General features: G+C 42.7%; 1 protein-coding gene across 1 annotated transcript in view; it reads right to left on the reverse strand.

Annotated features, from left to right (window-relative positions):
• Positions 1-25,179, reverse strand: part of prkg2 (protein kinase cGMP-dependent 2) — a 112,291-nt gene that overhangs the window by 51,913 nt on the left and 35,199 nt on the right. The window contains exons 4-8 of the mRNA XM_033024044.1: positions 23,267-23,380; positions 16,704-16,809; positions 15,832-15,895; positions 12,137-12,214; positions 2,689-2,783 (exon numbers count right to left, since the gene is read on the reverse strand). Of these exons, the coding sequence (XP_032879935.1) occupies positions 2,689-2,783; positions 12,137-12,214; positions 15,832-15,895; positions 16,704-16,809; positions 23,267-23,380 (457 nt within the window). The remainder of the gene's footprint in view (positions 1-2,688; positions 2,784-12,136; positions 12,215-15,831; positions 15,896-16,703; positions 16,810-23,266; positions 23,381-25,179) is intronic.

Here is a 25,179-nt window from a genome sequence, read left to right on the forward strand (position 1 = left end):
AGGTGGAGGTTGGGTGACTGTGCTGCCATTGGTTTTTCTGATCTACACTCTCTGACCCCCTGAGGGAAGTGCAACATCTGAAGTTTTACACCTCAGAAAACAAGCTGATAAATTCTCTGCAGTGCTATTACAATTTGAGTCCTTTCATTCCTTTTCTAACTTTGTGTGTAGGAAGGAACAGATGCTAGTTTGCATTGAAGATTGACACAAAATTCTGGAGTAACTCAGCAGATCAGGCAGCATCTCCAGAGAAAAGGAATAGGTTTCGGGTCGAGATCCTTCTTCAGACTGAGGGTCAGAGGAGAGGGAATCTAGAGAACTAGAGATGTCTATCCTTTTCTAACTGTTGATTTGATCTAAAATGCCTAGAAAATTGGTCCAATTGTATCTGTTTCAGCATAAAATGTAAGTTAAAAGCAAAATTTGCTGTTTTTTAAAGTATTTGCATAGACACAAAATGCTGGAGTAACTCAGCAGGACAGGCAGCATCTCTGGAGAGAAGGAATGTGTGACGTTTTGGGTCGAGACTCTTCTTCAGACAGATTTCAGGACAGGCTGCCTGTTCTGCTGAGTTACTCCAGCATTTTGTGTCTATCTTTGGTGTAAACCAGCATCTGCAGTTCCTTCCTACACACCTCTGATGAATGTCACCCTCATCGGGACATTGGACTGGGTACATCCCACTGTGGTTTACCCTGATGTAAATTTCATTTGGCCGTCGCCTATCCCACTTGTGATATCAACATCACAGTGCAGGTCTTGCTTCAGTTTTTTTGTGACCGACATTGGACCAATAGATTGTGATCCACACCTTCCATACTGTGCTCAGAACAATTGCGCACATCATGCTGAAAACTGATGCAGAAAATAGTCTGAGATTTAAAGTGATGTCACCAGGATATTGCTGCTGAATTTTACCTATCATCCACAGTTTCCTCTGAGAATGTTATTGCACTTAAAAAGTCCATCAGCTTGTGGTACTGTGCAATGTGACCTAAGCTTCTGATCAATCTCTGGCCTTATTACTGCTAATGACAATCTCTTGGAGGTACACAAAAATGCTGGAGAAACTCAGCGGGTGCAGCAGCATCTATGGAGCGAAGGAAATAAGCAACGTTTTGGGCCGAAACCCTTCTTCCTGCCTGATTGTGGGATTTACCCTCTGGCCTAATTGTAGCTTTAAAATGCGCTGGTGAAAATGCCTTTGACTTCAACACATTTCCTGGAGTTAGTACAGGAATGCTATTGCCACGATTAGCCCAACAAAAAAAGTGGCCATGAAGCCTGGTGGTTGTATATTAATGTCGTTTGGAGGGTTTAAGCCACAATTATATAAGGATTAAACCACAATTAAAAAGGTTTTCTTAAGTTAAGGAATATTTTTGTTTGTTCTCAAATTTGATATTAGTGTTAAATAAAGTATAAGCAAAAGTTTTCCAAGGTAAATCTCAATCTGATTTGTATCCCAGGCATCTCTGGGCTGGGAGAACTTGAAACTCAAATGCTTCTCCAGAAATAAGGCCAAGCCTATTTTAGCTTGTGTGTCTTTATGAAATCTCATTTCAAGGAAGGATGAATAAAAAAATCGCATACTCGAGCAACTCATTAAAACTACATGTGTAATAGAATTGGTACGTGGAGCTACCTTGTGTTTGATAATTGGTAAAGCTTTGATTACGTAGGGTCAACGCCAAAGTTGATTTACCGATGTCCAAGAGTTGATTTTGTCCAAGTTGGAAAATACAGATTATCACTGAATAGAGTAACTATACCTCCACTGTATTGTAATGAATGGCGTTAATGATTGCCAGTTAACATGAACATGAATGGTACAGAATCAGGTGGTCCCACGTTCAATAGTTTGTGTCAATGACCTTGCAATATCAGTTGATGTTACATTATTCAATCAATATTGCTGCACTGGTACCAATAAAAGCGATTGCTTGTTAATTTCTTAAGCAACACTCTTAAGTGGCCTCCTACGGTGAAACTGGTAGCCGGTGTTCTTGAGAGAAAATAAGTGTCTGATAATTCCATATAAACAGGTTTTTTCAAGAATGGTTCTCCTTTGAATTCAATAACATTTATGGGAGCTTGTTCAAATATACGATATTTGTAAGCAGGGCAGTCATAACAGAGGAGGGCCCATAGTCAACGACCAGTAATGCCTGGGCAGGTCAATAAGCAACTTCTGCACATCTGCCCATGTCTAGGTTCAACTGGCAAATAGGATTGGAATCCTCCCCAAAGAGTGAAGGTACCAGTGGCCTGCAATTGCTTTCAACATTGGCAGAAGTATTGCCACCTGAGTACTACTCTTGAGCTACCTAGCCATACAAGGTTTATCTTTCTGTCCAAAGCACTCAAACAAGTAATTCATATTAACTTACCACCCAAACTTTATTGTCTATTACTGAAACATATATTTCAAAATCTGCTTTTGTTGAAACTAATGGGATTGATTTTCATCTTACTGCCAAGATACAAGGCTGAATCTCCTCAAGGGAAGCTCGGAGTTAAAGTCTTTAGAAGAGGCTTGCGTTTGCACGAAGATGGGCTGCAGTGCATTAGGTTCCCCTGAAATCAACACAACTAAGTTTGTGAAAGTGAGTATGGCAATTAAATTTTTGTCCGAATTTAGTGCTGGAGAATAGAGACAAGCATGTCTGACTTGTTTACATTACCAACCTGACCAGAGCTTTTTCCCCAAAGTGTTCTCCTCTCTGCAGGACTTTGATCGTTTTTGGTTCCAGATGGAGCTCAGTGCTCTGAGTGACTTTAACCTAAAACCAAAATGAATGGTGATAAAGTTTAGTAAATTTAGCAAACAGTATTCACCAAATTTTAATTAACATTTCAAATATGTAATTTTAAATGGTGGCATGTAGGTGAGGGGATACAAATAAAACAAAGTGAGACAACAAACATCTCTAACCTGCCCATTTAAACAGGGACATGTCAGTGGACAGAAATCTTCACTGTAGACATTAGGCTTTAGACTTTAGAGATATAGCGCGGAAACAGGCCCTTAGGCCCACCAAGTCCGCGCAAATCAGCAATCGCCCCGTATACTAGCACTATCCTATCCTAAACTCTAGGGATAATTTACAATTTCCCCGACTTACAAACCTTCACTGTGACAGAACACCCATGATCAACAGGTTTTGGTAAAAGTGGCCACTTTAAAGACAGATGTGAAGTCACTATGTGATGGAAGAATAATTTTGATCTCTCTGTTAGGATACATACATTTCACGAAGGTCTATAATTTAACTACACTGCAAGATATTTAAGAAAACTTAAGGAATGGAAGTTTGTATCAAAAACAGCAGCTGCAGACTTATGCTGCACCTCCTTTAAGTACTGTCACACGAAGTCCATCCATTAGCACTTACAGAATGAGGTGATTAGCAGTTCTCAGGTGGCCTTACATAATGCCGTGTGGTAACAGTTACCAGTGTAGCCTCAAAATAAGTGATCCACCCATTGGAATCAATTTAAGGCCCAAGAGGGAATTTATTACCTCGATTGGTTTCATGTCGGGGACCCCAATGCCTAAGCTTTGGAAACTGGAAATTGTATTTCGCAACTGCTCTGGCAGGTAAGTGAATTTTACTTTCAGCGGGCCGCTGCGACAGCGGTCCCAAAGTAGCTGATGGAGGTTTAGCGGCTGTCGCCATTGGATCTCCGTACGGGAGCAGGTGGCCGATTTATCGGAGGCCGCCGTGGAAGCTCCAGAGGAACTCGGTTTCATTATTGTTGGCCAGATTTTAGCCATCATGGAACTCCATTAAGAGTTGGGGCTGCCGGTACGGCTTGGGAGCTCGCTGCCAAAAATAGCAGCAGACGGTGTATTAATATAGCGGCTACTTTTCGTGTCACTGCTAAGTTTACAGTGTTAGCTGCGGCCAGGGCAGTGGTCGGCTGCCATAGTGCCTATATAAATTATTTAACATAGAAATGCTGCTGAGGCAGCATACGCTGGTTCAGCATTATAGTCTGCCAATAGCGCCTAAATTTTTTTAAATAGAAATGCTGCTGAACAGTCTGCCATAGTGTCTATAAATTTAACATAGAAATGCTGCTGAGGCAGCATATGCTGGTATCAGCATATAGTGATATATTACATAAATTAAATGATTAAGGTAGTTAAAAATGGGCAGTTGCTGTTCAGTCACGTTTGTGACTATCGCAGCAGATAGGACATTTATGATCAAAAAATATATTTAAAAATTTGACTTGCTTTTGACACATTATGATACTCCACTGGAATGGGTGGCTGTTCGGAGGAACTCCACTGAGGCGCCAGAAAAGAGCTCCTGGCTTGGGAAGCCTTTTTTCAGCTGTGTCAGACACCTGCGGAGCTATACCTAGTGCATGGTTGCAGTATTTCTCCCACTCTCCCACTCTGTCTAGCGGAATATCGGGAAGAAGTGACTCTGATTATAATACCGGCTCATCTGAGTCATATGGGGGCCAGAGGCGCTGTTACGAATGCATGTCAGGCAGCAGCTCCTGGTTCAGGGTTACAATATTCCTCCCACTCAGATGAAAGGAGTGGTGGAGATGGTGCCAAAGGATATGCACATATGCCGGAGGCAGCACCTGGTTCAGGGTTCCAAAATTCCTCCCACTCGGATGAAAGGAGTGGTGGAGATGGTGCCAAAGTATATGCACACATGCCTGAGGCAGCTCCTGGTTCAGGGTTGCAAAATTCCTCCCACTCGGATGAAGAAGTGATGGAGATGATGCCAAATATTATGCTCCGTATTACGGAAGCATGCACAGGCAGTTCAAGTCATATGCCTGTAGCTACCCCTGGTTCAGGGTTGGAATATTCCTCCCACTCGAAAGACTATCGGAGATGGTGTCACAAAATATGCTCTGTTACGGAAGCATGCACAGGCAGTCTGAGGCATATGCATGTGGCAACGCCTGGTTCGGGGTGCACTATTTCTCCCACTCTATGAGAGTGTCAGAGATCAGTATGGAACTGACTCTGAACATGACTCTGAACATGACTATGTGCCCTAATCCCATGCTTGAATGCATGATGTGTGAGAATCGCATAAGGAAGAGCTGCCTGCTCTTGCCTCTAAATTTGCTGTTCCCTCGGGGACTGACAAGCCATTACACGAGGAGTTGGCCAGCGGCAGCAGCTATCTAACAGAAATGACAAGCATGACAGACAGGGTCTGCAAATGGAACCTCGCTGAAGCTCCAACAAGCAAATCGACCCGGAGTCAGAGACGCTGGTAAGTAAGGTCTCGTTATTAACCTCCGTAAACTCCGAAATGGAGCAGTCTGTCGCCCAGGTTTGGGTTTACTGGCAGCATGGCTGTCTTGTGGAACTGGCTGGCCATATGGGTCATATTGACCAGGGAAGCACTGCCTCATCATCTGTGATTGAGGTTATCAGACTGCTCAGTAGAATGAAGTAGTTGAAGTCTTCCTCAACACATGGTTTATTTCTCCTCAGTTAGTAGAGTTGCTGGTTCATTTGAATCATCATTGCCATCCTCTCTGGGATAGGTAGTTACCAGCAGGAAGCTGGTCTGACATATAATATAATTTATATCTGACCTGCAGGTTCGTTGTGAATCAACAATGTATTTATAGGGAGAATGTGGTTTCAGCTCTAGTCATTAGGTTCTGATTATATGTTATCAGCGAAATGTATGAATAACTAGATAATGCATCTTCCGCGGCAAGAGAAGCCAAAACATTTTCCGTCCGTATGGTCAATAGAGGAACAGGGGTTCCGAGTGCAATCAGTGACAGGTCTGGCCAAGGACTAGAGGGGTATATTTCTGATACTTCTCAAGATTACAGAAACATGGTGCAGGCCGAATCAAGTTAGCATTTGGTTAATCTGATCATGGGTTTACTTACCCAGTTTAAGATGGATGATTGGCTTTCAGCAATTTATCTGATTCAGAGAATCGATCTTGTAGTTGCATACTCTGCCATATCTATACACATGAGGCACAGATTCTGCTGTTTTGATAACAAAGCTAGTGGTGAAAGCCTATGCTGCCCTACTCAGATTAAAGGGCATTGTGTCATCGAGTTTTAGGTAATATGCAAAATTTGCAGTTGATAAAACGTATGGGTTATCAGTAGATACCTTTTGTGATATAAAAAATGAGGCAACATGAAATTTAACAGTGCCATTTTGCCTATTCATTCACGCCATGGTAAGGTGGCAGAAGCAACTCTTATTTACTCCGTCACAAGTGACGGCTGGGGCAGCCTGTCTTCTCGGGCAGCTAGCTCTGCACGAGTGTATGAGAAGCTTGTGAACAACATATGTGAGTTATTTTTAAATGGAAGTAACAGAGGTTTGTGTGGCTTTCAGTTTGAGCCTAGAGAAGTGTTTATGTGATAGCACAATTGATATTGCTTGTGCTACTTTGTCATTCTCTATAGTACCATAAGTGGGACAATAAATGATTGGTTATTCACCCGCTGTTCACTAATGTTATGCAGGGGGTCTTTTATTTGACCACTCAAATAGCCTACACTCATTGTAGTGTGCGATGTATATCAGTAAATTATTATGCAAATATTCTTCTACTATTTTTCTTATGGGAGTAGTATTTTTAAGATGATTATGCTTTCAGCAACTGATCTCAGCACAAAGAACACAGCCTTTACTCAATCTCTGGCTTGGTCTCTACGTCATAACTGACATTAGGGTAGCTTGTTATGGGAATGATCTCATAAGCAAAATGAGCAGAATTGCGTACATTTGAGGTTGGCAGCATACCCACCAGAGCAGAGATTGGGGATGTCATTAGGTATACAAGTGCCTATGAGATGAAAGATAGTTTCCTTTTTGTTATTCAATAGTCTCAAGATATTGCTGATGACTCATTAGCAGCCAATAGAATGGATTTTCCCTTTCATCTTACAGCAAGAGGCTTACATAGTGCGTGTTAATAAATTATAAAATTTGGTTGAATATGTCTGGATATATGCAGATAGAATTCTGCACAGTGTTGCATGAGTTATTGTCTAACTCAACAGTCTATTGGGACTATGGTCCGGTTAAGAACGATGGCCATGTATGCAAGTTAGCATCATGATATTAATAACCCATGGTTTTTCTACAATTAATGGTTTATCTGTTTAAGTGTTTCACACACAGATTGGGTTACTGCATGAAACCACAGAGCTTTGAAGTCTTCACGTAGTCACTCACGTGACTTCGAAATAAAATAGAAAGATTAAACGAGAACTTACCGTTTGAAGTTTGATCTTTATTTTATGAGAAGTTGAAGTGAGGGATTACGTGCCCTCCACTCCCAACCCAACTTCTCATAAAGATCATTCGATAGTTCTAAGCTCATTAAACTTCCTATAGCTTAGGCAGCAACTATTTTGTGGTTTCATACAGCTGCTCTAAAGTTTGACATGCGGACTGGCGGGGTCTTCACATAATCCTTCACTTCAACCTCATAAAATGAAGATCAAATTTCAAGCGGTAAGTTCTCGTTTCATCTTTCTATTATTCACTCTATGCAAATTCTCCTCTTTTGAATTATTTGAAATTTCAAGTGAGAGGGTAACTTTTTTACATAGAATGTGTTGACAGGGGTATTGGTGGAGGCAGGTACGATAATGGTGGTTAAGAGCTTTTAGATGGGGACATCGATATGCAGAGAATGTAGGGACATGGTTCATGTGCAGGCAAATGTTTATCTTGGCATCATGTTTGGCACCGACATGTGGACCAAGGGGTTCGTACCTATGCTGTGCTTTTCTATGTTCTATGTTCTAAGTGCTTGAAATAGAAAGTTATTCCACTAAACTTTTGTAGGATAGAGATTCTCATAATAATTCTTGATGATAATGTTGCAAATAAGCTTGCTTAATATAATATTACCCCGCCCAAAACTATCATTGGAGAAATAGGTGTTACAAGCTTATATTTAGTTGCTATGCCCATATGCCAATAAAAATACTCAGTGATGTTGGCAATAATATTTTGTTACACCTTGTCATATATACATTATAGACTAGAAATCCTACAATATGTTTGTTGAGTGGTTTCCAATAAACAACCCATGGCACATTACATATAAAATGCAGAGCAGACCAATAAAACAATTGCAAACCAATACCTCTGCGATTTCACACCGAGGCAAAAATTAACTTTGCACAGGGGGCATTTACTTACCCCAGGTGGTGTAATGGAATGGATAGAACCACTAGAAAGTATCCTGACAGGTTACATCGTGGACTAGTATGGCCTCCCACGAGGCCGCAGAGAAGCCGGGTGGCAAAGCCTGCCTGGGTCAGTAGAGCTTTGCGGCCGACAAGGCTCGCGGGTCGACGGAGCCTCGCGGGGCAGTGGGTCCTTGCATCCAACGGAGACTCGCAGTGGCGGCGGCGGAGCCTTGCAGATCGGTGGAGCATTGGCAGGGGTGGAGCCTCGGCGGGGGTGGAGCCTTGTGGGTCGGTAGGGCGTCGCTGGTTGGTAGAGCCTGGCGGGTCTACCCGCGGTTGGCTGTGTGGCGGTCGATGAGGGCACAGGGGAACTGCCGTGAGGGAGGGAGGGGGAAGAACAAAGGAGGAGCCAGCATGGGGTACTTTGTAACTTTGTCAGCGGCGTTTATGTAGGTATGTTGCAAAGCCTACCTGAAGCGTCTTTGAAAATCTGTCGCTGCGGGTGTGCGCGATTTTGGCGCCGTTTAGAGGGGGCGGGTTTAAAACGCGATTTTCTCTAGGCTGTTCAAAACGAAGATGTTCAGCCTAGTTAATTATTAACGAAAAATCGCTGGAAGACCCCGTCGCAAAAGCTATTATTAGTTTTAAAGGCCTCGTAAAATAGTTATAGTAGTTTAAAAATCAATCTCTAAACCCGCGACCGCCAGCAACCGCAGGGTCTCATAAAGCAAACCACAGAAGGTAAGTTGTATATTTTTACATTAAAAAGGGCTTCTAAAGATCCCTTTATACAAAGTTTAATATTGCGAGTAGCTAATTTTGGCCCCATTATATCCCGCAGTATTTTTCTGGGCATTTGAGGGCACAAATCTACCGCAATGTGAACGTTCTAAACCAGCGCGTTCACAGGATCCCACTAGAAAGCTGATTTAAATGGGCATTTATTTACAGCAATTAAACACTAAATTCCTTCCATTTGGTCTATAAATTAATGTAAATGAGATTTAAAAATCATGTTTTATTGTGAATTATTTGTGAATATTATTTGGACATTTAGGCTATTTAAAAATGTTAATCATTTATTAAGAAATGGATAGATGTTTAGATCTAGTAATTGAAGTCTGAAATTAGCTACAATTAGGTAACTAACTAATTATATGCTTTAATTTCAGGTCATCCAAGTAAGATTATTTTATATTTGTTTCAGAATGCTTCAATCTATGATAACTGAAAATTTCATTCAGTTCTCTTAATTTTTAAGAAAGTTATGGGCTTTTGACTGTTCACGGTCACAGATTTTTTGTTATGTCCATAGAAAATCAATAGGGAACAAGATGCTCATTTCCCAGTATGAAAATGGCCATAACTTTTTAAATACTTGAGATATGAAAGTGAATTAGGTGTCAAATTAAACTTATTTTTATGCTTTATCTGATGGGATAAATTGCAGACTTGATTTTTAAAATCTCAAAATTTTGTAACATTGCTAGTTTATGTGCATACCTTGGGTATGCAGGCAAAGAATTTCACTGTGCCTTGTCACATGCGACAATAAAGTATTCCATTCTATTCCATTCCCATCCCACAGGAACACAGAAGGCTGCGGAGAGTGGTGGACTCAGCCCAGTCCATCACAGGCACTGGTCTCCCATTGAAAGCTTTTACACTCAAGAAGGGGGCATATGTCATCAAGAAACCACACCATCCATGCCAAATCCTCTTCACACTGTTACCATCAGAGAGGAGGTGCAGGAGCCTGAAGACCCACATCTTTTAGGTATGTTATGAGTAAAGTGATAAATATAATGTGCTTTTGGGTGTTCGTCTGTCTATGTGCCTGTGATGCTACAGCAAGCAAGATATTTTCATTGCACCTGTATCTCACTGTACTTGTGCATATGACAATAAACTCAACTTGACTGTGCATGTCTAACAGCAGATGGAACATTGTTCTGAGTACCCATGTCAAAATGGAACCGAGGAGGAAATATATCAACTTACTTTAAGAACCACACGTTTTAAAGAACTCTTTTCTGCTGGGTACCTCAGCAGGGGATTGTGTAGACTCAGGCCCTTTAAGTACTGCAGAAGCAGATCTTTACTCCCCGTCTCAGATGTGCTCCTGCAACCATCGCCCGTACTGAACAGCACAGTCATGTTACAAAATAATTTAGAAGCAAGGAATTGCAGATGCTGGGTTACAAAAAACAACAGAAAGTGCTGGAGTAACTCAACGGGTCAAGCAGCATCTCTGGAGAGCATGGATAAGTAATGTTTTGGGTCGGCACCCTTCTTCAGAATGAGTGTAGAGGGGAAAGAAAGCTGGAAGAGAAGAAGAGCAGGACAAAGCCTGGCAGGTACAAGGTTGAACGTGTAGGAAGGACCTGCAGATGCTAGTTTAAACCAAAGATAGATACAAAACGCTGGAGTAACTCAGCGGGACAGGCAGCATCTCTGGAGAGAGAAGGAATGGGTGACACTTTGGGTTCAGACCCTTCTTCAGACTTACAGGTGAGGGGCAGGGGGGGGGGTTGATGGGCAGATGGTTGGACAAAGGTCAGAGTTGAAAGGACAGAAGGTGTACAAAAGGATTGAAGAGTTGCGAATTGTGTAGATAGTGGAAGGAATGTAGGTGAAATGGAAGGAGAGGGGTGAAATAGGTGAGAGTCTAGGTGGGATACATGGGAGAGATGCGGTAGAAGAAGGGGGATATATGGGGGAGGAAAGGAGGATTTTGTAGTTACCTAATATTGGCGAACTCAATGTTCATACCATTGGGTTGTAAGCTACCGAAGCGGAATATGAGGTACTGTTTCTCCAGTTTGTGTGTGGCCTTACTCTGGCAATGGAGGAAGCTCAGGACAGAAAGATCAGTGTGGGAATGGGAAGAGGAATTAAAATGGTTAACTACCAAGAGATCCAGCAGGCCTTGATGGACTGAGTGCAAATGTTCATTGAAACAGTCGGCGAATCTACGCATGGTCTCACTGATATACAGGAGGCCACAATGGAGACACGGGATGCAATAGTTGAGGTTAGATGAGGTGCACGTGAACCTGGAAGGACTGGGTCCCTGGATGTAAGTGAAGGAGGAGGTATAGGGACAGGTATAACATCTCCTGCTGTTGTTGGGGAAAGTACCTGGGGAAGAAAGGCTGGTTTTGGTGGGGAGAAATGAGTGAACAAAGGAATTGTAGAGGGAACGCTCTGCAGAAGTTCGAAAGGTGTGGAAATGGAAAGATGTGACTGGTGGTGGGATTCAATAGAATTTGCTGAAGCACTGCTCCTAAGCATAATGGAGTATGATCCTTTCAGTTCAATTAGCTCCTAAGGTGATCAGTGCAACTTCCAACTTCAGTAGGTTTATTAATGAGAAAAATTCTAAATGACTGCCTGTTGTGCATTGAAGCCAATGGAGAAAAAGATCAGATGAGCTAATATCGGCCACTTTACATTGACTGAGATTGAAAATTCTGATGCTTTCTAGTGTCCAGTGTTTAAAGATCAGTGTGCAAATATTTGCCAAAAGAAAGTATTTTAAATAGGCAATATGCATTTTATTATTGTTCGCATACAAACAATAGGTATGTGTTGCTGCCTACAAATGATTCGTTTTAGAGTCACAGCACACAACACCCAAGGACTAGTAAATTTGCAATCTGGGGTTTGCAATTCTGGCCAGTAAGATCTAGTTAGTTATGAATGTGCAATATGTATATCCTTTTCCCTTCCTGGTTTTAATGATTTTTTTTTCACTCATTGATTTTTTGAATCTCCTACCTATTTTTGAATCGCTTTGAGCCTGACCTGCTGTGCACCCAGAAGAGATGTAATCAAAGAATAATGCATTATCAGTTAACTATGTAGTCTGATTTATGGCACAGTTTGTGGAGAGCGAGTTTAATAGCATAGCAATAGGATATAATTTCCAATTAAGTACATTGAGTAGCATACGATACATTACCTTTCCCTTTGCCAAAATGAAAAAGGTACTTCCTTCCTCACCTTGCCGGATGATATAATCCCCTTTATCATAGTATTCCTGTAAAACACAAAAGTTTTATTAGAGACTCAAGATCTTACAGTGTTTACATTTGGATTGACCTCTACAGGACCAGAAGAACCTCAGACAAAACCAGTGGCCTGATCAGTGAGCACACACAACACTCACAACCCTTTTGCTACTGTGAGGGGTTCCTTGTGATGTCATTCCTCCACAGAGCTGGACTCTGCTGAACTTCAATTGTACTTCAGAAGCAGTAACTCCCAGATTTTAAAGATATAGAAAACCTGGGCGTTGTTATTTCCTGGTAGGAGACATATAACTTAGGGGCTGCAGTATATTTCCATATTTTGTTATATTAGTTTTATCAACATCTTCATCATTTTAAAATATCTCAACTTTCACTCTGGCTTTAAATGTACAATGTTAATAAATTAGTTTCCTAACATCGCTTTCCTTTGCTTTTCATTACAGGTGCACAACCTTTTATCCGGAGTTCCGGAAACCGAAAAGCTCCGAAAACCGGACATTTTTTTCCAGGATGTCGACTGCACACCAAAGCTCGCGTTTGGCGCCAAACTTGACCCGATAAGACCCACGGTCAACCCAGGTCTGTACTACTGTAGCGGCTGCCTCCTCCCCGGAGACCGGGGAGACACTTGAACATCTGTAAATCATTGCTTAAATGTTAGTCAGTTAGTTTGGAGGGCTTTTATGTGAGGAGGGGGGGGGGGGGGGGGGGGGTGAAGGAGGAAACTTTAATTCTTAGTCCCCTACCTGGTCGGAGAGGCGGGGAGCGGGCAATGCCTTACCGGGTCGCCGTGCAGTAAGCTCCGGAGCGCTGTGGCCGCCGACTCCCAACATCGCGGAGCTGGGGCTGCGGGCGTCCGGCCGCGGGCGGCGCCGGTTGTAGCTCCGACCCCGGCAACTCTACCCCTGGCTGCGCGGCACTCCAAACCCAGTGCGGCCCGCGGCCAGACGCCCGCAGCCCCAGCTCCGCGATGTTGTGTATCGGCGGCCACAGCGCTCCGGAGCTTACCGCACGGTGACCCGGTAAGGCATTGCCCGCTCCCCGCCTCTCCGACCAGGAAGGGGACTAAGAATTAAAGTTTCCCCCTTCACCCCCCCCACCACATAAAATCCCTCCAAACTAACTGACTAACATTTAAGCAATGATTTACAATGATTCCCCGGTCTCCGGGGAGGAGGCAGCCGCTCCAGACTTTTCAAGCCGCCCGCGCTACCTACCTAATCTACGCTAAAAATCTTCCATTCGGAAATCCGAAAAATTCCGAAATCCGAGAAGTGTCTGGTCCCAAGGCTTTCGGATAAAAGGTTGTGTACCTGTACTACAATTAGGCTCTGTCAATTTCTTCAATGTCTTCTAGTTGCCCAAATATTCTATGTAATTCCAAATTATTAATTTCCTTCCACCTTGGGATGGATCACCATTAAAGTAGATTCATATTTCTCCATGGCTCCTACGGCCTGCACTGAATTTTCTTGTGGAGCACATATATTGTCCATGATATTGGCAATTAATGGCCCAGAAGTTGATGGGAAAGTAATGTTCAGCTTAGTACTTACTCCAGCCATTGCATTCCAGGAGAAATATTGTTGATTTCATTGTTTGCTAAGGTCCCACGTGGCCCATTATCTAGCTGCAATGTTAACAGTTCATGCATTCAGCAATCTTACTGTGTACATCTTTTCCTAAATCAGAGGTGAAGGAGGAAGTCTAACAACATCCCTCTTTCCAGAAATATATTTTCCCAACATAAACCCAGCACTAATAACAATGTGATCGTTTCCTTCATATAAAAAGGAGCCATATACTTCCAAATTATCCTTCATGACTTTTGACCTGATATTAGAGGAGTTCTGGGCCTGAACATTTTTTTCCCGCCATTTTTCACCAATCCTCATCCCTTTCAAGCTTCAAACCTCTTGAAAAACTGATAAAAAATCATGGTGTTATTAAGGCGTCACAAAATACTGTAGATACTGGAACCTTGAATCAAAGTGTTGGAGAAACTCAGTGGGTCAGGCAGCATTTGTGGAGGGAAATAGTCAAACATTGTTTTTACTCAGGTTTATTGAGGGTTTTCTCTGAATCCCCCACAGAGGGTTGAAAAAGACAAAGATCCCTTCATCAACCTCAAGCTGAAATGAAATTGGAACCATATTGAAATGCAATTTTTGTTCACCCAAGTGGATGAGAAAGTAAGAACAAGTTATTAGAAAGTAAGAAAAAGTAAGCATGCAGATACAGCAGGCTGTGAAGAAAGCAAATGGCATGTCGGCCTTTGTAGTGAGATGATTTTAGTATAAGAGCAAGGAGGTCCAATTGCAATTGTATAGAGCCCTGGTGTGACCACACCTGGAGTATTATGTGCAGTTTTTGTGTCCCAATTTGAGGAAAGACATTCTTGCAATTGAGAGAGTGCAGCGTAGGTTCACCAGGATAATTCCCGGGATGGCGGCACTGACATATGATGAAAGAATGGATCGACTGGGCTTATATTCACTAGCATTTAGAAGGATGAGAGAGAATCTTATAGAAACATATATAATTCTTAAGGGATTGGACAGGGTAGATGCAGGAAAAATGTTCCCCATGTTGGGGGAGTCCAGAACCAGGGGTCACAGTTTAAGAATAAGGGGTAGGCCATTTAGGACTGAGACGAGGAAAAACTTATTCACCCAGAGAGTTGTAAATCTGTGGAATTCTCTGCCACAGAAGGCAGTGGAGGCCAATTTACTGGATGTATTCAAGAGAGAGTTAGATATAGCACTTAGGGCTAACGGAATCAAGAGATATGCGGAGAAAGCAGGAACGGGGAATTGATTTTGGATGATCATGTTGAATGGTGCTGGCTCGAAGAGCCGAATGGCCTTCTCCTGCATCTATTTTCTATGTTTCTATGTTTATCGCTCAGCCACAGTGACACAAGGTTTTGATAAAGCCAAAATCATGCAAGCTACTCAAGTATCTATGGTCCTGGCATGCTGATGTGCTTAGCCCAGGAAATTGGAATGGGAAGGAAGATAATTTTCTGGGTTTGGGGTTGATTTCTTTAACAGAACATTATTATCAGCATGTTAAAACATTTATCATGAAATTTCATATAAATCGATGCAGACTTCACAAAGTCTACATCAGCATGTGTTTGCCTTTTAACTGGAAAATCCAATATCATTAAAAGGAACTGAACAGTCTAAATTCATCCACCATTAGTACTTCCTAAATCACAATTAGATCAGTGTAGAACAGCTGCCACAATGCTGCTAAATTACTTCTAACTGACAATAAGGAAATGCATTTACAATAAAGTGTCAGTTAGGTCTAAAAGCAAAATTGAGTGGGTTTATACGATCAGACACCCATTATATCATGTCATCGATCACCATCAACTTATCACAATAAAAATAGCAGGAAATATTTATTTGTGCAATAAATCCACGAGAAACTTTTTTTTTGGACATGTTTCACATGGTCTAATCTTAGAAAATGCACCTATTTAAAAAAATCAAACCATTCCACTGAACAATCTTTCAAACTATGTGCAAATTACACAGTCTCCAATATCTTGCATAAAAGCATCAAATAAAGATTCTAAATTCCCATTTATTTCCTTTACAAAACAAAAACTTACCACCTCCAAACAGTCTACTATCTTCACAAGCTTATCTTCTGGTAAGTTCTTAAGCAAAGAAACACTAGAAAAATAGATAGGACATAAATTATTAATAAATATCCCTGTTTTCAATACATTTGTCAGGCAAATAATGCTGTATAAATTTTGATGTACTAATGATATTTTATTAAATCTCAATCTGTGTGTTAATATTCACAACCACTTTCTTTTCACAGAAAAGATAGTCTCCTTGAGAAGGTGACTGAGGAAAGTCCGTAAATGCATCTAGAAAACATTGCACAGTTAAAATTATCCCGCAGCAGTTTATTAAATGAATGGTTACAAAAATATTCAGGTGAATATAAAAAATGCACCTATTAAAGGAAAGATTACACTGAGTGAAATTACTGGGTGTTTCAAGTATTTCATAAATCATCATTCTAAGTTCAGATGCGGCCCCTGCGTTGAGATAGCAGCAACTTTACCATGTGACAAAATGACATAGTTGATCATAAGAATCTTGGTGAGCTATCAGGGACACTGCTGTATGTTTGATTTCTTCCATACCTTCTCCAGGCAACTGTTCCCCTTAAAACTCCCCCCTTCTGCTTCTGAAACCCAGACTGAGGACCAGAACAGGTCTCTAAAGTCTCCTTTACCAGATTTATTGCTCAACAAAAAACCCAAACCATATTATCTGTTCAGCATCAAACTGCACTTTGTGCGAATATGATATAGTATAACAGCAGCACTTTCATTGCTCATAAAGTGCTTTGGGACATCCTGAGGTCACAAAAGACACCACATTATTGTAATTTTTTCTTCTCTTTTTAAACCCTCACATGCTACATGAACAATCTTTCACAGGCAGTGCATACACTGACATTTACCTTCTGAGGAAGTATCTGTACTGCTCATGTCTGGCCTGAGCTGTTCCTCTCATAATATTCCGAAAGGCTTCTCGATCCAGAACCCAGGTTTTGACACAGGTTGCAGCTTCAAGGGGACAATCACAGCACGAGTAACCACACATGTAACCATAGTCAACACTCAATTGTTTATTTACTCTCATGTCTAACGATCTGTATGCTTGTGGATTTGTCAGCTGAGTCTGTGACCTAGTCCACATTAGATCTGGAAAGTTCCACCATTCATACCTGATCAACACTGAGGTGCCTGATCTTAGCTACTATCAGTTACTACATGGGGTCAAGGAAAGAGCGTTCACGTCGCGACCCTGTTTTCACCAATCTTTCCACCACCACGCACAAGAAGTGCAAGACAGACACCATTGTATGCAGATGCCGAGAAGTGTGTTCAGCTCTGGCTGAACAACTTCGAATGTGGACTTGAAGAAGAAGAAGTTACTACATGCAAAACACAAAGTATTAGATGAACTCAGTGGATCAGGCAGCATCTGGGGAGGGAATGGACAGGTGACATTTTGGGTCGGGACCCTTCTTCAGTCGGAGGAAATGACCCAACGCAAAACGCCACCTGTCCATTCCCTCCCCAGATGCTGCCTGACCCGCTGAGTTCCTCCAGTACTTTGTGTTTTGCTCCATATTCCAGCATCCGCTGTCTCTAGTGTCTCCATCGGATACAGCATTCTGGATTGGGAGCAAACAAAAATGATTGATATTGTGTTTCTAATCACCATCTAATGATTGTTTTTTTGGAAGTGTGCTTTGTGAACATCAGATGAGAAAGTACCCTGGTTCATAATGTCCCCGACGGTGAGAATAGTGAGCTGATTGACGTCATTATGGTTCGCAAGTGAAGGGAAACGTGAAGAGGAAACAAGAAAAGAAAATAAGTGAGGGGAAGGAAACAATTGGGGTGGTCATACTCCAGAACATGAAAGTAAAAACATCAAACAACGATGGTCAAAAAATAATTAAAAATGGAGCACCACAGTGGCACAGCAGTGGAGTTGCTGCTTTACAGCACCAGAGACCTGGGTTTGATCCTGACTACAGGTGGGGTCTGTATGGAGTTTGTACATTCTCTCTGAGACTGCGTGGGCTTTCTCTGGGTGCTCCGTTTCCCCCCTACATTTCAAAGATGTACAGGTTTGTAGGTTAATTGGCTTTGGTAACATTGGTCAATTGTAAATTGTCCCTAGTGTGTAGGCTAGTGTACAGGGTGATCGCTGGTCGGCACGGACTCAAAAGGGCCTGTTTCCGCTCTGTATCTCTACGCTGCAGTCTAAAGTAAACCCTACAGTCTCCAGGGCAATGACATAAACAATATGAAATTAGCAATCTGCATAGCAGAAATAACTCACTTATTTCTGCCCAGTGAGAACTGCAAAGGCTGCCTAACTCGCATCTGAGGTATGTTATCAGAGAAAATTGGGGTAGTACAGAAGTTTTGGAAATTGTGTGTGTGCATGTGTGCATGTGTGCATGTGTGTGTGAATGTGTGTGTGAATGTGTGTGTGAATGTGTGTGTGAATGTGTGTGTGTGTGTGTGTGTGTGTGTGTGTGTGTGTGTGTGTGTGTGCATCTGTGCACGTATGTGTGCGTGTTTGTGTGCATGTGTACCTGTGTGTACGCGCACGTGTGTGTGTGTGTTTGGTGTTGTGCATAGTAGCCTAAAGAGTGAGGTCTTATCCTTCTTTGTAAGGCCTGAAGAAACACTTCTGCTTCTTCTGATCCCATGAAAACTATTTCTTGGATCAAGTAGTAACTAAGACTCATGTTCATCAAAGCAAACCCGAATACGGATTTCCATTTTTAGCAAAAACATTATTAAACACAATTGTAAGCCATTGTTAAGAAATAAATATATGACAAATTCTATTATTATCTTGGCATCTCACAATTGAATACAAAATGATCAATGTTATTATATATTAGAAGTAAAAGTATCAGGGTGTTCGTCACATATAGGTGATGCCATCGCAAGATATAAATCTAATACTAAACTTTCATATGTAATGAAAATAGCATTACTGAATGTCAAGGATCAATTTCACAATGGTATTCTAATTTTGGCAACCGACAATGTCAATAATTCGTTTTTTATTATTGTCATGATTTATTTCACCTCCTACGCCCAAGGTTTGAACAGTATATTTTAGTTCTAATTATTTTTACTGTTCTATTTTTTTATTTATTTTGAATTGCCTCAGAGGCAGTTGTAGGAGAAAGTTTCAATTGTAAAGGGCCTGTCCCACCAGCATGCGATTGCATGCGTCTAGCGCGACCAAACGTGGTAGCTTGAGGCGTACGGCCTCGTGGGGCCGGTCCTAACCGCGGGGGTGTCTGGAGTTGTGTGGGGCTGGTCCTGACATCATACTCACCAATCAGCTGGGCAGGAGGCGGGCCGACTGAATTTGGACGTCGCACGGCGTCGGACGGTGACGTCATCTCGCAACGGCACACCAGGGGGTGACGTCATCGCGCAGTGCCACGCACTAGGCGTACGCCGTCAAGATGCTGCGTATGACGTCGAGACGCTGCGTACGGCCTCAATGCAGCTGCGGGCCGACAGGCCGTTGTCGCGCGGGATTTTCGGACAGTGCAAGATTTTTGGAGCCCTGTGCGATGTCGGGACCAGCCCCGCACAACTCCATATGCCTCTGCCAATCAAAGTGGGACCGGCCCCGCGAGGCCGTACACCTCAAGGGACCACGTTTGGTCGCGCTAGACGCATGCTATCGCATGCTGGTGGGACAGGCTTTTACTTACAATAGGATGTAAATGGTGATGATGCCATTGGCTGACTAGCTGAATAGTGGACAAGCAATAGAGCTGCTGTCTCACAGTTCCCTTGATCTGGGTTCAATCCTGACATCTGGTGTTGTCTGTGTGAGTTTGCACACTCTTTCTATGACCATGTGGGGATTACTTCAGGTGCTCCAGGTTCCTCCCATATCCAAACAAAGCATGGATTCATGGGATAAATGGTCACTGAAAACTGCCTCTAGGATATAGGCGGGTCGCAGAATCTGAGGGAAATTGGTCATAATGTGAAAATAAAGTGGGATTAGTACAGGGTTCGTGTAAAGGGGTTCTTAATGGATGACAAACACAGTGGGCCCAATCTACATCCATGCAGTCTGACTGTATGTCTCTGTGATCATAGAATCATAGAGTCATACAGCGTAGAAACAGGCCCTTCAGCCCAACTTGCTCAGACCGACCAACACGTCCCTTCTACAGAAGATAGACACAAAATGCTGAAGTAACTCAGCGGGACAGGCAGCATGGGTGATGTTTCAGGTCGAGACTCATCTACATTCATGTTTAGCCCATATCCCTCTAAACCTGTCCTATCCGTGCACCTGTCTAATTGTTAAACATTGCAATAGTCCCTGCCTCGATTACTTCCAATACACCCACCACCCTTTGTGTGAAAAAGTTACCCCCCAGATTCCTGTTAAATCTTTATCCCTTCAGCTTAAACCTATGTCCTCTGGTTCTTTATTCCCCTACTCTGGGCAAGAGACTCTGTGCGTCTGTATTTATCTCATGATTTTATACACCTCTATAAGATCCCAGCCTACTCAACCTCTCCCTATAGCTCAGACCCTCTAGTCCTGGCAACATCCTCGTAAACCTTTTCTATACCCTATCTAACTTGAAAACACATTTCCTGAAACATGATGCCCAGAACTGAACACAATACTCTAAATGTGGCCTCAGTCTTTTGTAACTGCAACATAACCTCCTAACTTCTATTCTGAATACTGACTGATGAAGGCCAATGTGTCGAAAGCCTTTTTAACCACTTCATGGAACTACCGTATGTACCTGCACTCCTAAATCCCTCTGCTGTACACTCTCCAGAGCCCTGCCGTTTACTGTGTAGGCCTGCCCATGTTAGACTTTCCAAAATGCAACACCTTACATTTCTCTGTATTAAATTCCTTCAACCACTCCTCAACCCTCCTGGCCAGCCGATCAAAATCCTACTCCAATTCTTGACATCCATTTTCACTATTTGGAATACCACCCACTTTTATATCATCTGCAAACTTGCAAATCTTGCCATGTATGTTCTCATCCAAATCATTGATATAGATTACGAACAGTAATGGTCCTGGAACCAAATCCTGAGGCACCCCACTACTCCCAGGCCTACAGTCCATGAAGCAACCTTCAACCATCACCCTCTGGTTCCATCCATTCAGCTACTTCTCCTTGGTTCGCAATTTCAGAGTCAATCAAGTTTATAGTAAGTGGCTGTGATTATTTTATGCACCTAATTTATATGTAACAATTCTCCACTCAGTTGATTTTTTCTGGAGAAGTTGTCTTGTTTTTATTGAGAAAATTTAATATAATTTCTATTTCACGATCAAATTAACTATTTGCTGGGTGATTATTTTTAGTGAGTCATTAAAAACAGTGCACCTCCAGTTCATTGGCTGAAGTAATACTGTGATTGCCCTATGATTTTTAATATTGATTCAGAATAATGTTTCGAGGTAATGTGCCTTCATATTTAAACTAAGTTAGTTAATACTGGACTAAGTGGGACCCGTTGGGTCCCTGTCACATGGGAGGCCTGGTTCCCCAACACAACCCATTCCCCAACGCAATATTCCACCACTCACCAGTTCCCCCAATGCAGCCCGTCCCCCCAATGCAATATTGTACCACTCACGCATAGCCCCCAACTGCGCAGGCTCGGCTCATTTCCCCTCATCCCCCAGCACTCCCTCCCCCTCCTCTTCACCCTCCCTCTCCTCCTCCCCTCCCCCAATCCCTCCCTTGCCTCTCTGTCCCCCTCCTTTTCCCTACCCCTCAGTCACTCCCTCCCTCCATAACTCCTCTCCCCTCCCTACCCAGCCTCCTATCCCTCTATCCCCTACTCCTCACCTCCCCTATCCCCCACGACCTCCCCCACTGCTCTCCTCTCCCTCTATTCCCCCTCCTCCCCTACTCGCTTCACCTCCCCCACTTTCCCCCTCTCCCTCCCTACCCCTTCCTCTCCCTCGATCCCCCCACTATCTCTCCTCACCTCCCCAGGATCTTTCCCTCTCCTCCTCCCTTCATCCCTCCTTCACCTCTCCCCTCCTCTCCTTTCCCCTACCCTAAGACACACCCTCCCTCTCTCCCTCCCTCCCTCCCTCCATCCATAAAAAGCAGCATCTGCAGTTCCTTCCCCCACAGCATCATGGGGGGAGGGGGGGTCGGTGTTTGTCACAGTGGGCACCACTAGTTTTGATGAGCTGGTGGAGAAGATCTCCTCCGAGGAGGCCGTGAGGGTGAGTTACCGCAACGGCAGTGGCGGAGGAGACGGACCCGGGGGGATGGGTCGACGGGACCACTATTGCCGCAGAGGGTGGGCGGGAATGAGGGGTGAGTGATGAGGGAAACAGAGATGGAACTCCACTGAACCCCACCTGCGGCCACCGCCGGTGGTGGGGGAGACGATAGACAAGTTACTGTGAGGAGGGGAGAGAGGAGTTTGTGAGTGAGGCGAGACAGGCAACCGCCGGTGGGGCAGGAATGGGCATCGCCAACCCAGCCGTGGCATTTACTGACTGGAGAAGAGACCAATCTGCGTGGTGCTGACTGAAGGAATCTGCGCACAAGCGTTTTTTAAGATTTTTAAACCTCGATAAATTTTACATTATACCACCGATCGGAATGAAACTTGTTGCACTCGCAGCACAGGAGAACGGCGAGTAATCTGGCGAATCGCGTACCTTTTTTGCGCAAATAGAAAAAACGCACAAACCGGAGAGCGATAGATAGATAGATAGATAGATAGATAGATAGATAGATAGATAGATAGCAGTTATACTGTATATCATATATCTTATTGTTCCATGATATTGCTTCAATGTGAAGTATTGATTGATGGACATTACGTGCAAAATAAAAGGTGTACACCAATGGAAATACTAATTAAGGATTTCAAATTCACACAAATGTCTTGCTAATGTTTAAAAAGAGAGAGTACAGAGGAAATTTACTAGAATGTTGCCTGGGTTTCAGCAATTAAGTTACAGAGAAAGGTTGAACAAGTTAGGGCTTTATTCTTTGGAGCGCAGAAGGTTAAGGGGGGACTTGATAGAGGTCTTTAAAATGATGAGAGGGATAGACAGAGTTGACGTGGATAAGCTTTTCCCACTGACAGTAGGGAAGATTCAAACAAGGGGACATGACTTGAGAATTAAGGGACAGAAGTTTAGGGGTAACATGAGGGGGAACTTCTTTACTCAGAGAGTGGTGGCTGTGTGGAATGAGCTTCCAGTGAAGGTGATGGAGGCAGGTTCGTTTTTATCATTTAAAAATAAATTGGATAGTTATATGGATGGGAAAGGAATGGAGGGTTATGGTCTGAGCGCAGGTATATGGGACTAGGGGAGAATACGTGTTCGGCACGGACTAGAAGGGTCGAGATGGCCTGTTTCCGTGCTGTAATTGTTATATGGTTATATGGTTATATGAACTCCTTAAGATTTTTTTATTGAATAATGGAGGGTCTCTACCTTTCACCGATGCTGTCCTTGTGCAATTATATAAAATCGCAAGTTCGCCAAATGCGGTCCATATGTTGATCGATGTTAGAATTTTGTTATTTTGTAAGACCTCAAGATTCCCCTCTATTACAAAAAGACAAAATAAAAGAACATTATAAAGCAGAATATATCCTTGATAGAACAGATCAAAACTAAGAGAAACATTTCCTGGCAACATTTCACCCAAGTTTACCCATGGTTATATATGTGAATAGATTTTCCTTTTCTAAATGCGTTTTAAAGCACTAGTTCAGATCAACTACATGGTCAGCAGCAGAGAGGCAGCTAGCCATCTGGCTTCACTGTCAAAAATTATCAATGTCATTGATGTTTTTGCAGCTAATGTTCCTTATTTAGTTATTAAACCCCCGGCTCACTTGGTAGCTTTGTCAAATTTGGGTTAGAGGGCTGCAGGATCAATTCCACACCAGGGACTGAAACACCAAATTCAAATGGACACTAAAGTGCCCTGAGGGATTCTACCCTCTCAGAGGTGCTGCCTTTTTAGGTGGATATAAAGATATCAAGGGCACCATCTGAAAACAAGCAGGGAACAATTTCTCCCTTTGGCAACATCTAAAAATATGTTGTCGTCTATTTCATTGCTGTTTGTTGGATGTTGTAGTGAGCAAAATAGGTGGCCACATTTGCTACTTTACAAAATTGCAGAAAATATATTATTTGCTTGGAACTTTGAAACATGCTGAAGTTGTGATCAAAATGGATACATTTTCAGGAGCACTATGAGATTGTTATTTTTATTTCTAATTCTTTGTAAGCTTTCAAGGTTATTTCCTTCTCGCTTGTGAAAACACATACTGTGCATTAAGTGTTCTGTTCATCATGAATGGTAAGGTAACCAGTTTAGTGTTTTGTTGCAAATATCAATCAGGCAAACACATCTAAATATGGATCGAGACAACATGTTGGAGTAACTCAGCTGGACAGGCAGCACCTCTCTGGAGAGAAGGAATAGGTGATGTTTCAGAAGTGTCCGAAGAAGGATCTCAACCCAAAATGGCACCCATTCCTTCTCTCCAAAGATGCTGCCTATCTCGCAGTGTTACTCAAACATATTGTGTCAGTCTTCAGTGTAAACCAGCATCTGCAGTTCTTTCCTACACATATATAAGGAAGGCATGGTGAATATTCACCTTACAAAAATGGGGCAATCATTGACTGGGCTCCATTCCTGCAATCAATGTGGGTGCCATAGCATTCTCTTGGGCTCATCAATGAACTGACAGATGAAGCACCCATTGGGTTGAGCACAGCACACATACAATATAAATCAGGGTTCCACGACTGGTGTAGCAATCCAATTATCTTTTTATGAAAGCACGACATTGACTATATGTAGAGCTCAGTTTTCCTCCATTTTTGTGGGCCTTAGTGATGTCCAAGCTCCAGTGACACAGCCCTGATCATTAGCTCTTCCTCATTCTGAGGAACCTTTGAAGGTGTGGTAACTAAGAGTTACCCCAATCTACCCCAAGACAGCTGTTATTGTGACAATAAAAGGGAAACGAGACCTGGTCCTCAAATTGGACAATTCCTTTCACCAGATGCAAGTAGACAACACCCACTACATCAATTTAAACCTTTATTTTTATTCATTCATTTTCTGGAATCTGGGCATTGCAGACAAGTTCAACATTTATTGCCCATCTGCAAATGCCTGGTGGGCAGCCTTCTTGACACACCAATCCTTCTAAATAGGGGATTTCATGATTTAAATCATGTTATTTCAGCTATGAAAATCAGCAGATTAATTAATCAGCTAGATAGGGTTCTTAAAGATAGCGGAGTCAGGGGATATGGGGAGAAGGCAGGAACGGGGTACTGATTGGGAATGATCAGCCATGATCACATTGAATGGCGGT

The sequence above is a fragment of the Amblyraja radiata genome, chromosome 1 (assembly GCF_010909765.2).
Source record: "Amblyraja radiata isolate CabotCenter1 chromosome 1, sAmbRad1.1.pri, whole genome shotgun sequence".
Classification (NCBI taxonomy): domain Eukaryota; kingdom Metazoa; phylum Chordata; class Chondrichthyes; order Rajiformes; family Rajidae; genus Amblyraja; species Amblyraja radiata.